This window comes from Microtus pennsylvanicus, chromosome 17, assembly GCF_037038515.1.
Source record: "Microtus pennsylvanicus isolate mMicPen1 chromosome 17, mMicPen1.hap1, whole genome shotgun sequence".
NCBI classification, from domain to species: Eukaryota; Metazoa; Chordata; class Mammalia; order Rodentia; family Cricetidae; genus Microtus; species Microtus pennsylvanicus.
In genome coordinates this window covers 7,218,379-7,232,648 of record NC_134595.1, presented here as the reverse complement: position 1 = coordinate 7,232,648, position 14,270 = coordinate 7,218,379, and the positions used below count along the sequence as shown (strand labels likewise).

General features: G+C 36.9%; 1 protein-coding gene across 38 annotated transcripts in view; it reads right to left on the bottom strand.

Moving 5' to 3' along the window:
* The window catches only part of Map2 (microtubule associated protein 2), a 264,833-nt gene that overhangs the window by 45,296 nt on the left and 205,267 nt on the right, over nt 1–14,270 (bottom strand). For 2 of the 38 annotated variants that reach the window (XM_075951231.1, XM_075951232.1), the window contains exon 1: nt 11,602–11,720. The exons of 31 other annotated variants lie outside the window; for them this stretch is intronic. Coding sequence is in view for 5 of the 7 variants with exons in the window: in XM_075951225.1 (XP_075807340.1) it covers nt 11,324–11,387 (64 nt within the window). In the remaining 2 variants the exon portion in view is untranslated. Of the gene's footprint in view, nt 1–11,323; nt 11,721–14,270 lie in introns of those variants that run through there. 5 more of the 38 variants (XM_075951229.1, XM_075951230.1, XM_075951225.1 and 2 more) reach the window with 4 other exon arrangements.

Here is a 14,270-nt window from a genome sequence, read left to right as displayed (position 1 = left end):
TCCACAGTCTTGGGTGATTTCTTTTGACACCCACACAATTCTTGAGGCCATTCTCACCAAGTTTTGGGCTAGACTGGATACTTAACACAGTGCGATTATTTTTTTTCTTTGCAAAAGGGTAGAAAATGAATATAAAAGTTTTTGTTCATGTTAGTCACACAAATTAGAAATAAACCATACTCCACACTATGATTGCCAACTTTAAAAAGGCACAGTTACTTTATATACTTTGTAAGAATTTGACACATTTTAGAAGAGTATCATTTAAACTGGAGTCCTAAGTACTTGAGCATTAATTATCTTTCTATCATCTACAACATTTTTATATGAGTTGAGGCTCTTTTTATTGAGAAAATATTAATAAAAAGCACAATTATCATTAGCTTATGTGAAAAAATTATAATTAAGCATTGTTACAATATTTCAATCTTTTGTGCAGGACTGCATGTTGGTATCAACCAAAAATTACTTTAATTGTTTATAACATAATAGAACTTGAGACATGCAGAATGGATTCATACAAAATAGACAAAATGACATTGTGGGCATTTTATAAAGGAATTTTAAAACAGTCCAAGTAGAGATAAGGAAGCAGAGAACTGAAGGCATGCATGCCCCTGGTCCATGTCACCAGATTCACGCTTCACAAACACACTGTAACACATTATCATGTTTCATTGGTGACCAGAAACTTAGTTTCTATTTATTTTGGAAAAGAAATCCTAAGAAATTTGAATTTTTTATTTTTGTTTTGGGGAAAGCTAATTTAGAAATGTACTTTTGGTTTCCAGTGAACATAACTTATGAATGAGGTGACTTTATTTTTGGACACGTTTAGTATATTTGTCAGAAAATAATTTTAACACGATCTTGGAAGGCTTGTTAAACTTTCATATTTCTTAAAAAATTTATCAGGAGCTGGATATGTAGTTAAGTGATACAGTGTTTGCCTTGTATGCATAAGACTTTGGATTCAAGTCCCAGCATCCATTTTTGATTTAAAAAATTCTATTTTAAGACTAATCTGATAACATACGAGGAAGCCAAGTACATATTGGGTTAGCTAATGTGTTATGGTTGTTCGGAATAATAAAATTATTAAATCTTTTCAAATAGAAAATTATATGCCTTTTATTCAAAACTTCACTGTATTTGGAAACATGACCCTGACCAGGAGCTTGGGGGTTTCATATGGTCCAGTGAATTTATAATCTTCCTTGAAAGAAGCAAAGTAATTTATCAACAAGATATTAATGGTAGTTTTCCCTACAAAGCAAGAGATTTTTTTTTTTTATTTCCCCAGCAGAAATGTAATTAGATCTCTCCTGGGTGAATTCTGCATCCCCATTGCCTGGCTCTTGGGATAGGAGCAAATTCACTCAGGGCTTGGGTTAGCTCACGGATAATTAAGAATAAATGTACCAAAGAAACACAAATGATCAAGCATGACAGTCATAGAATCAAACTAATAAAAGTGAAATTATAAAGACTCTTGTCTTATATATATGCTCATTGTTTTCATATATTTAATCATGTATGACATCTTTCATTCATCCTATGTATATCTCTATTGCTTCCATCCATCTATCCACTCACCCACCCACCCACGAACCATATTTTCACCTTTTTAAGGGGTAACCATCCTTTAGGATAAGTTTTTAAGGAACTATTGAGATCTTAGTTCAGTGGAATATGGTTCTGTACTGAAGGATTTCTACCATCTAGTTATTTTATCCTGATAAATTCACTAGAACTCATTGTGCTTCTCACAAAATGGAACAAGGAATAGCCTTTGGTGCATCGGATGATGTGGGATCTCAGCTAGGTAGTTACATAATACATAACAGACAGCACGCCAAGAATCCTTGATGGAAGAGATGTCCAGATGGTTCTTACCACTTCAATATCTCACTAGCAGCCATGGCAGTATATTCTGAGAGACTAGTCCCACCAGGCTAGCATTATTATGACTATCTCTTGATACCATAACTCATTGTTGTTAATATTTGTGTCTATAATGATGGTCAGAAGAAGTATTTTTCAAAGACAAAGTTTTGAAGGAAGAAAACACTCTTGTTTTCTCTTTCTCGTTTCTCTTTCTTTCTCCCCCCCTCTTTCTCTCTCTCTTTCTAATTTTTGCTCTCAAACTTGGTTGCATAAATCCTGGAGTCCCAACTATTCAGAATGCCTATCATCAAGTCCATCTCTGGACTATGACCTAGATGGAGCACCAAGGAGCTAGCTGGCCTGAAAGCTCACTAGAGCAATGAGCAGCAGGACATCTCCTGGAGGTAAGAGAGCAAAAGACATTTTTTCATTGTTTGTTTTATCCACCTTCTCTTTTTCTTTTTCAAATACATACACAATTTATGACTAGAAATTGACTATTGAGAGGATTAAAAAATGTATTATACATAAATTAATTATCAACATTACGCAATTGAAAGGTAATATTGACTACTATAGTTGAATGTTTAATACTGCTTATTGTTGACTATTGGATAGTATGAGAATACGTGACATAAAGATACAGGATGAGAATCATAGAGACAGGTCATCAGTTAGGAAAACATTTGGAATACCTGCTTGCTTCAATGCCTGGCACTGGCTGCCAGATACTGTGTCAGGCTGTTGTCTCTTACAAAAGGTGTCTCAATTAACCTTGCACCGCTGTGCTACCATACAGCTCAGCACTTACAGCTGCTCCAGGCCCTTGTTGTCCTCCCGCAGACTACCCACACCACACCGTCCCGAGGACCTTATTGTTTTTGTCTTCATCATGGCAGAATTTTAAAGGCAGGCCCAGGATCTGGGCATGGTGCATCTTCATACTATGGTTACTGTGATATTAGCCCACTAAAACCCAATTAATTAATAAAATTGATGGGGCTGACAACCTTTCAACAGCTCTGAAAATTCTAAGCTGCATCTTGAGTGAAGATGGAGCATTATTGGTAGACCCAGTAAGTGTTCAATGTGCATGCAGCCCGTGGGTCTGGATCAGGACCAGCTGTGCCTCCTCGAACATGCAATGGTTCACCAGTTAGACTGTGAACACAAAATCCAGGCAAATCGGCATATGCCCGGACACATATTTTTGTTGATTTCTTGCAGCTTGTTAAAAGTGAACCAAGATGCATTGACAGTAAATTCAACCATATGGCTATAAAAACCACTAAATGTTTCTGCTTTGAAGAGTCGTGGGTACAATAATGGTGTGTTAAAAGAAATGACAAATCAGTCTACCGTACACTTGGTGAAAAAGGAAAACAAAACAATTTAAGACAGAACGCTCCTGTCAAGAAGGTTTTTCTCAGTAGGGTACAAAATGGTTGCCTAGGAGACCAATGTTAATTGCTGCTGCTGCTGGAATCTAGTCAACAAGGAGAGCACTGTGTAGTCCGCAGTGCTTTGCTAAACAAACACCCTCCATAAATTCACGAAGAGGGAAAAAAAGAAAATTCCTTGCTTCTTGCTTAATTTGGAGACTAAATGGCTCCTATGAAAGTATTTCCTTGAATCCACTAGTCATGAAAGCATTTAAAGAACAGATTGTTGGAGAGTTTTGTTTGTTTGCTTTCCTTGCATCTTTGCATTAATTAAGGAACCGGGCATTGACACAGCCCACCCTTCAGACCTCTGCTGATGCACAGTGTCACCATGGCAACCCTGCAGCCCCACAGCTTTGCTCAGCAGCCTTTCTTCTGAATATTTCTTCTAAGATCAAAACAAGGCTCCACCTATTCAAGAGGGCAAGTACATTGTAAGTAGAGTCAACTTATAAAGACAGACATTTAAGAAAAGAGATCAGAGTTGTATAGAGTTCAATTTTTTTGGTTTTTGTTTTCTGGAAGGGGTTTATTTTGTGTCATTCCTGGGAGAGACATGGAAGGACATGTTTTGTTTGTCTTCACTCTTATGTTCCAAAAGTGGCCACAGATTATTGACTGATTCTTCTATGGCCACTCATAAAGCCTCCCTTTTGATAGCCACGTCCAAATCAGTAAGGATTGTGGTTGTAGAAAGATTTCCTTTTCTCTTTTCAAAAAAATATTTTAAAATTATGCGTATGAAAAAATTTCATGTATGTGTCTATTTCTACATGTGGATATGTGCAAGTGATGGTTTGGATCTCCTGGAGCTGGAATTAGAGTCAGCTGTGAGCCATCTGGTTAGATGCTGGGATTTGAACTCAGGTCCTCTGTAAGAGCAGCAGACATTGTACTCTTAATTGCTGAGTCATTGGTCTACCCCTTCCCACTCTCTCTATTCCTACCTCAATTTATATGTTCAAAGCCATCATCCTACCTAGAGTATACCTTGGCATACTCAAATGAATTCTTTAGAGATTTAACTGGGCTGCCCTGATTTTCAAATTTGGTTAAGGAGCAAGGTATAACAAATTAAGATAAATAGCAGGGAGGGAAGACCACAGCCTGATGGTAATGCATTGAGTTAAAAGTAATTAGACAAGCGTAGATCAGAAACAACGCCTTTTGGAAAATTTTATTTCTAAATTTAGTATCCAAGATAGAAACAGAAGGGAAAATATTTAAGTAAAAGACACATAGTTAAGTGAATATGGTCCCAACCTAGCTTTATACTTACACTTTCTAGTTTAAGGTTTGGGGGCTGATTTCTAGTCTTATTGTACATACACATATTTATGCTGCTACTTGTAGTTTATATAATAGAAACGTGATAAGTAAAGTATAATATTTTACTCATCCAAAAAATTGGGTAAACATAAAATTACTGAAGAATTTACTTCTTGAAAATTTCAAACAGCTTTTATCACAACTAATTAAATATAATCATTTTTAGCATTGGGAGAATGATAACACCAAATGAGGGATTTAAATGTTCTATGTCATATCTTATTAAAAATGCACTATTCTTTGCAGACTTTTGAAAACTTGTAGTGTCTTCTCTGCTAGATCTTGAAACATACTATGCCGTCAAATGACTGAATTATAAAACATTATTAGAAACATTAATGTGAAGATAAATTGTGGGTAAAACAATGAGAGCTTGAATAAATCTACCCTCAAAAAGAATAACTGTGGAATACACGGAACATATATGTGTATGCAAGCACGTGCCCATCTGTGTGTGTGAGCACCGAACTCTGTAGGACTTCCTTCCAGCTTTAAAGGGCTCATCTCAATGCTGTAATTAAGACTATCTCAATGTTATAATAAAATAATTTCTAAATTATCGTATCATAGTTGGATAACTAATTTTTCCATTGGATCTGATGCAGAGTGAGACCGGGAGTGAAGGTAGGCTTTCATGTCATGAAGGAAGTAATGTTTCTGCAGCTACAAAATGCAGAAATGATTGGGGACAACAATATGATAAAAAAGGGAACAAATATAATTCCTTCTCTATCAGAAATAGTCTTTACTAGTTACCTATGTTATGTTTATAGCCTTTTCTATCATAACTAGTATTATTGTTTTATGGTTTACACCATTAAGTTAGTGAACACTTGCTTCCTTTCTCTTGCTTATCCTCAGCATGACTTGATCAAGTTATGGAAGCTCTTATATAATTTAAGAATCCCTATATAGAAAAATTACTCTGTTCACTCAGTCATCATACAGAGAAGGCAACATGACTGCTGCATAAGTGCAGTTTGATTAAATGTCCAGTCCTAACACAATTTCTGAGAATGAATCTGCCATTCTCAGCAGCAACATCAGCTTTGCCTCATGAGTTACAGACTAAGCAGGTGATTGTCTATATTCCAACCACACATTTTAGACACAGCAACTATATAAAATATTTTCTTTGTTCTAGCACTTGAAAGGATTTTAGTATATGTTACTTGTAGTATATCTTTATATTTTTCAAAATCTAATGACATATATACATATAATCACTGTTCACAGTCTTAAAAACTACAATAAAATTAGAAGAATTGAAATACTGATGGTAGAAAAGTATGAGAGGAATATACCTCTATTATTAATAGTATAATAAAATAAAAGTTCAGCCACAGCACAGTGTAAGTGGATACCTTCACTGGAAACTTCCAGACAAGTACAAATGATGAACAATAAACACGTTCTGCTAGGACCAACCAATTAGTAGCAAAATGGAATGACTTTCCAAGAGCATAGTTCTAAGTAGGAAAAGAAATGCAGTGTTCAATATTGCCTTTATAGTTGATATAATCATAAAAATAAAAAGAAAAGCCTTTGATGATTTCTAAAATTTTTTGTGAAAAATATTCTAAAGCAATGATTAATTTTCATGGACTGATGAAAGTATCTCTCCAACTGTAAGGTTTATGAGAGATATGTAAGAAACAAGCAGTAGTAGTCCAAAAAACATCTGTACAAACTTATAAATGTCATAAAATATACCCAGGGGAGCCACTTAAATAAAAGTTTGCAGAGATGACTTTGCTTCAATGTTGTTTACTTTTCTCAATCTCTATTAGTATTTAGGTATATTTCAATTTCTATTACTGCATTTATCCTTTGACTAGGCGCCTAGCAGAGAGAGAAGGGAGCATGCACTTTGATGGAGTAGTAGAGTGAGGATGGAAGATAATTGGCCATCAGGGTGGGCATGCTGTAGGGAAAGGTGAGCAGGCTTTGTAAGAGGGAAGTGGGTGAGCATCCTATGTGACCACTGACAACTTAAAGGAAAGAGAATGGAGAAAGCTATCAGAAAAGTGCTCAAGGCTGGTTTGGTTTCCTTCTGAACTTTGCTAAGGGCAGGAGAAAGAGGCTGTTGTAGCATATGCTGTACTCTAAAATCACAGACAGAGATTGATTTAGTAAGGGGATCAGAAGCCTATGGAAGGCGTTTATAGAGCTTCCTGAAAACATGGAAACTCAGATTTCCCATGAAATCCTACAACTTTATACGAAAATATCATTGATAACCGGTTCCTGTTTCTAAGAGTATACCTAAGCCTGCCTGGTTTCTCTACCTTGAAGAACCACTGATCCCCAGCGTCTACAGCCACCTTCCATCACTCCGAAGTGTTTTACATGAATTGGTAGTGTGGGATTACTGTCTTACAGAAAAGGTAAAGCAGAAACACTCCTAAGGACCCAACTTTGCTCCCCTTTTTTTTTCAATTTTTCATTATGTAATGGGGAAAAGTAACATGAAACAAAGGTGGAATGACTTGGTTCAACAAAATTCATATACTAACTGGTGAAACATCTGAAAATCTGTAGACCATAGTGGAAGGAATATCTCGATGTTGTAATTAAGACTATCTCAATGTTTTAATAAAATCATTTCTAAATTATCATATCATAATTGATTAACTGTTTTTTCCGTTGGATCTGGTAAAGACTCAGACTCTGTGCTTCTGTAGAGGATCACTATCCCTTCTGTCACTCCAGAGAATTGAGGCACAGAGGACTCGGAACATTTCCTCTTAGTGAAGACAAGCTCAATATTTTCTCAATGTAATTTATAAAGGAGGATACATTTTTAAATTTGTGAACTGATACTGGTCATAAAATGTGCATTCACCTTTGACACCAGCAGCCAAGTTGTTGAGCATAATCCCAAATGTACTTGATTCCGATGTACAAATTAAATGTGGGCCAGTGAGAACTGAATACTTTCTTACACTGTTTTGACAGGTCATTGCATGGAAACGGGATGACTGTTAGCCCAACTAAATGAACTTGCCCTCTTAAACTATGATTTTCATAGTGGTGACATTTTGGGTTGCAATGTAATCATTTGTTTCTTATAATAATAAGGACTTAGAAGAGTTAGGGAAAAAATGGCCCAGAGACAATATCTAACACGCTTTATGATACTGTTTGAGCATAGTGCCTTTTTTTCATTTTTTTTCTTAGGAAAAGGTCAATTTTCACAGCTCATTGGTGTCTATCCATAGTCCCCGTGTCAATGAAAGACAAAAAAGGGGTGGGGAGAAAGAAAAGCTAAGAAGTTTTACATCTTAACACGGGTGTCATCTTTCAGAACAGCACCAAGAACAGCAAGTGCAGTCTAGTGGGATTTATTTTTCAGTACTGGGGATTAAGCCCAAGCTCTCACACATCCAGGCAGTGAGACTTCACTGGGATCCATTCCAATCCTCATCCAGTCTTTTCAATGTTTCAGGGCTTTGCTCCATTTTTAAAGGAAGAGGACCATTTGGGCACGTAAATAAAACACGCTCCAAGGAGAACACATATTCGGTCAATTCTTTGACCTTCTTTGCTGCTTATAAAGGAAACAGGTATTTGTAATTCAACTTATGCAAAAAGAAAAGAAATGATACATCGCAGGAAGCCCTTTTTAAACAATGAGTTAAAATAAATCCATCATTAAAAAACCCCACATTTTCCTAGGGCTGGGATGTAGGTCAACAATAAAGAGGTTGCCTATAAGAACAAGGTCCTAGGTACAATGGTCAGTCCTGTCTACAAGCAAAACTTATTTTTCCTATAGTCCATTTATAATTTTCCTATTTCAATATAGAAGTACTGTTTACTATCTAAACCCTTACCATTTGCAAGTCATTTCATAGACCCAGAGATGGAACAGGGAAAATGGACATCACTCAGTTTTTGCTGAGATGACTTTCAAAATCAAGGTATTAGCTTTTAATGTAGTATCACTACACTGCTCTAAATGAGTACAGTTAAGACCATGATGGAGAACACACAACATGATTCAAGGCTCGGATTGACCTTCAATCAGGATTGGGATTTGCTGTGTTCTTGACCCATAACAACAAATCAGTCTTTACCTTACAACCAGAGGATCCAAAAAAACTTGCATGTCTGTGTTTCCATCTCAAGCTATTTTTGGGAAATTTCCAATCCAGGTCAATGTTACATTGAGCTTAATTTTGTAAAAATGAAAACAGAGAGCTACTGGGCATCGGTATGACTCCTATCTGTTAGAATTTTATGTCTTTCAGGAGTTTGCTGATCTTAACTTTTCATATTATTTCCCACTTGGCAGTTATCAAGCAGCTGTCTCTGATTAGATGTTACATATTTTTGCTATTCCCAACCCTCTAACCCTAACCCCCATTATTAGAGAAAGTCCCTTCTGGCAGCATTTCCCCCACAAAGCATTATAGAGGTACTTTTAAATGTTTTTCTGCTGTAACCAACAGCTCTCTCATCTTTACAATGAATCCAGCCTCGTCTCAAAGATTCTCAATTTATTCTTTCATCGCCAGTATATTGTTCTGATTCAGTCTTTCCCACAAATTCATTACTCACACTGCAGTATCCTTTTTTGAGCACAATTTTGTTTATGTGATTCTCATTCTTAACTCTACACATGGATTCTCAATCTCTTTCTGTATTTACTAGAATATTTATTAGCACCTACACCAGGAAATAGAGTGATATATGTCAAAGGAAAAGAGAAAATCAGAGTACAAATTCGAACATTTACAATCTTGGAATAAAAACTAGTTAATAGATAACCTCAGTAGAAGGGCACCTGAAGGGTGCTCTTAGCAACATATAACCGTACAGGTGTTTCTGAAAGCCTCACCAGAGAATGAGAACACAGCAGCTTTCTGCCATCATAGACTGGCATGGTACCATGCAACTGTGATACAAAAAGAAGGTTTTTAGTTCATTGAGAGGGCTGATCATTCAGGCTGGAGAAGCCTGTAAAGAAAGGCAGAACACAGTTGCCAGTCCAGCCCTGATCTGCACTTCCTATTTAGACTCAAGTCTGATGTTCAGGATGCTCTACTATCGATGATTTTTTTCCTGGAGTTTAGATCCTTTCTACCTTATCTACCTAAGTTTAATGCTTTGTGAAATTTTGAGTATCCTCGCAATACATTTTAAATATTGACATTTTGCTTTCATATTTGTATTCTAGTAAGCACCTAGCATTTGCATAATGGTTAAAAGTTGAAGGAGAGCCCAAAGCACACACTGTTTTTTTTTAAGGACCTAACTGTATTTTTTATGAGTGTAGTTGAACAGTGTGGCTCATTTTCTGACAGTTGCTGCATAGTGAGCTGGTAGCATGCAGTTCAGCCTTTTCTCCCGGGAGTCACAACGCCTGGTCAGATAAGACTAACAGTACCAGGGTTGTAAAGCGGAGCCAGTTGTTCTGTTCATATGCTTCTGATATGAATTTACATGTTCCCCCGAGAGCAGGTGCAAATGCTCTTTGTAATGTGCTAAGGAGCAATGAAGCATGAAGGTGCCAGGAGGAAGGGAAGAGCTCTGCACACCAAAGCAGAAAATCAGCGTATCTAGGTAGCTTGTGGAAAAAAGAGGGGAGTGTCGACTGAGAAATATTCCCCTTTCCAACTACAACAAAAGAAAACTAAAGCCCAGATACTTGTCATTAAGTGCCAGACACTTCTGATAAAAACTAGCAATATTGTCAAAGTATATATATATTTATGAATGCATGGACATGCACATATATTCCACTATAAAAATTTAAACAATACATTATTGCTTGATGATTCATAAATTCTCAAGATACCTGGGAAATTATTGTTGAAAATACTACATTTCTTTCTTTTCCAATCTCTCTCTCCTTTCCTCCCTCCCTCTCTCCCTCCTTCCCTCCCTGCCTCCCTCCCTCCCTCCCTCTCTATGTCCTTTTTTTTTTTTGGTTCGTGAGGAAAGAATATTTACAAATAGAGGGAATATCAAAAGGTCTTCTATACTATTAATCAAATAAAAGGCTCACCATAGTCTAAAAATGAATCTCAGAAGAGCCACTTCCTTTACTTATTATTTTCCCATATTCATTTTAAATGAAAAAGATCTTAAGAACTGAAAAGAATTTTTCTCTAAATGGAGATTTTTCTTAACCCTCAGAGATTGGAAAGCAATGAAAGAAATCACAATGAGAAAAGGCAACAGCAAATTAGAAAGGAGAAAACACAATAAGACTTTAGAAAATACAGAATAGGGGAAAGTTTCAAAAATATAATTAAATTATACTTATATTTAATACGATATATATGTATGTGTAAGCATGTGTGTATATGTATGTATATGTATGTGTGAATGTGTGCATGTGTGGTGTGTGTTGTATGTGTGTATGTAGAGCTTTGCTCATCACAACTCCAAAGTCTATAGGTATTTAAAATTCCAAAAAAGAAAATAATATTCCAATTTGTTGAGTCATTGGGTTTGATAAAAGCAGTCTTGAGAAACTGATTTTTCTAACATTTTGATTCAGAATTACTGGCTTAAGACAATGTCATCTCCCTCTGACTGAGAAGCAAACATCATGGGATAAGCACCATGCAACTGCATATTTAAATGAGAAACTTTTTTCAGTGCGCATCCTTTACTCTATTTTGTAAGCCATCGAAAGATCTAGCTGGGATTACCTGGTACATAGAAGCCCATCCTTTTCCGGAAGCAAGAGTCAGCATTCTTTATGATCCTGTCCATGTAAACTGGGCCCGATAGGCTCAGACCCAGTAGGCATCAACACAACAAGCCACATAGTATGACAGAAATGAACACCCACACCCACTTCATCTGCTAGATACCACAGCGGACAAAGCAAACAACATATACAAACCTTGTAGAACTGTCTTAATTAAAAAAAAAAATCTCTCTCTCATTCTTTCCAGCCCAAATGCCTAACCTTCATGAGGAAAACACTGAAAAGGTCCCCATTTTCTGGCTTCATCCACCGGTGCTGCCAGGCCTGGCTCTTTGCAGTAAGGCTGTGTGTTTTTCTGCAGATCCACCCTTGAATGCTAAGTAACTGCTCTGCACACGCCTCTCTCTGCGGAGCTCAGGGAAATGGCAGCCAGAGCAATGAGTGGTTGGCATGGCAACAAGAAGAAGAAAATCTGCAGCCTTTTGTATTGTTAGAACTGCTTGTTTATTCGCCTCAGGGACTGATGAGGATAGCTTTAGTCATTTTGCTGGAGAAATGGCACTGCATTATTTGGCTCTGTATAATTAATATAGTATATGCCATAGATCGTATTTTAGAGGGGATCTCAATTTAGAAATGGAGGCAGGGAGGATGGGGATAACAAAAAGCAGGCTTCACTTTTCTAAGATATCAAAGGGAGAACAGAGAGAACGTTAGAGCTATCTGCGGCTTTTATATGAGTGATGCCAACCTTGCCCCTCATCACGCCATCATGTACTTTCCAGCTTCAATATGTAATCTTTGCAACAATAAACGTATTGCCTGGGTCTGTCTGTTATGGGGTTGCTTGAGTGTTGGGGATGTTAAAATATAGGGAAGGCTATACTATCTCCTTGGTAGGGGGCAGATCTAGAAATATAGACATGCCAGGAAAAAAGACATCGTAGAAAATAGTTAGGAGAAAGGTAAAGCAATACCCTTCAATTTTTATATTTACCCTAAGTGATATCCAAAAAAGAATCATTTCATTCCATGACTTGTTTTGTCCCTATCAACATTCAAACACCATGCCTGAGGTCAGTTGACGTCACCAAAGTCTGCTTTGGATCACTTGCATATATTGACACCTATAAAAGTCTGTTTCTTCTTTTCCTCCACTTTGGAGGAAATTGAGAATCACACTTACGATTTTATGCCATGGACTCGGAGTGTACCTGTGAGTTATGTAAGAGAAATGCAGATGTTGCCTGCCATGGAAGACTGTTGCGAGGGGCGGTAGACTATTTGCCTTCTACAAGGCAGGAAGCCTGGACCCTGTTAGCAAATGCTCTTAGAGGTTGACTACACTTGAGGAGGCTTAGACGAGAAGGCTTGTCTTCTAGATTCCTTCCAAATAACCATTGTATTATTTGAAACAATGGCAAGGGAATGGCCAGGTTCCAGTAATGTTTTCCAACAAAAGACAAATGCTAATATTTACAAGATTAATTCTGAGAGCCAAGAAAAATAACCTCAATCTAAAGAAATCTTGAAAGCCTCGACAGTCAGTGGCCTGCTTAGAAGGTAAATAAATGATAAAGTATACACAACATTTACATGTCTTTTCTTGGGGAATGGACTGCTCAGAATGAAACCAGGTTTCACAGGGTTCCTGGCCCTTGGGTTCTTCATCCAACACCCTCATCTTCTAAACGTGCATCTCTGAATAACTCTTTTAAGTAGTCTGTGCCCTAATTTTCTCATTTGAAAATGAAAACATGAATGACAGATACCTCTGTGGACATCTCAAAATGGCATAATGTGATCAAAGTAGTGTATAAACTGGAGAGCCATGTGGAAACTGTGATGCTATACAATTTCCAAGCTGTGGTTCTAAGTACACAATTATCCTTGATGGCGAGAAGATCCCTGTAACATCAACACATTGTTCAGGTCCTTACATAAAATGCCATGCTTGCTTGAAGCCTCTGAAATCCTCCTATATGCTTTAAATCATCTCTAGACTGTGTATATTACTGGATACAGTGTATAAATTCTATGTTAATAATGAATATACTGCATTGCATAAGGGACAATGAATAGCAGAAATACCCTTATCCTCTCCAAACACAATTTCTTTCAAGTTCATTTAATTCACAGTTGCCTCTGCCCATGGATGTCAAGAAGGACAAGGAGAGCAGGCTCCAGGTTTTCAAGCAACCCTTGAGGAATGAAAAGGAGCCGGAAAACTTTTCTATCTCTGGACAGGTAATAGTGCTCAGAGCAAGGTGAGCAATGCAGAATCAATACGTTGCAGACCTAAAATTATTTCATAATTAGATGCAGTGAGGGTAATATTCTGTGCCTTAGATATCAGGACACCAAATGAAGTGACAGTCAGTTGCATTGCCAAGTCACAAACATACTATGGAAACCATGTCTCCACAGTCTTAAATGTCGCTTGAAAGGAAACTTTAAACTTCCACTTCCTATAACCATGTTCTCATCAAAGTTTTATAGATTTTAGATACAAAGAATTATAGATTTTTACAGATACAAATCAACCCTTTTGTCTTTTTGCAAGTTACCTCATGCTATCTTAATATGAATTATAATAAAACTTTGAGCCTTGCTCCTGCATAAGAAACTTATAGATGATGTGTCTTATTGCCATTCTGATTCAAAACTCCATGGGCGTCAAAATGTATTTCACTGCTTTCTTCAATAAAATGCAAAAGAAAGGAAGGGATTATCACAAGACATTTTTTTTCTTCTCAATTACACTTTGGAAAACAATTTTAAAAGACAAAAACTACCCTTTGGTTAGGCAGCTTGATTCTGAATACCTTCACATGTTTTCACATGATCCTGTGTGTCCTTTAAAAAGGACAGAGAAATAAAGCATCAAAATTAGAGTTGAGAAAATAATTCCACCCATCTTTCTATGGGCTCGCTTTACGCTGTAT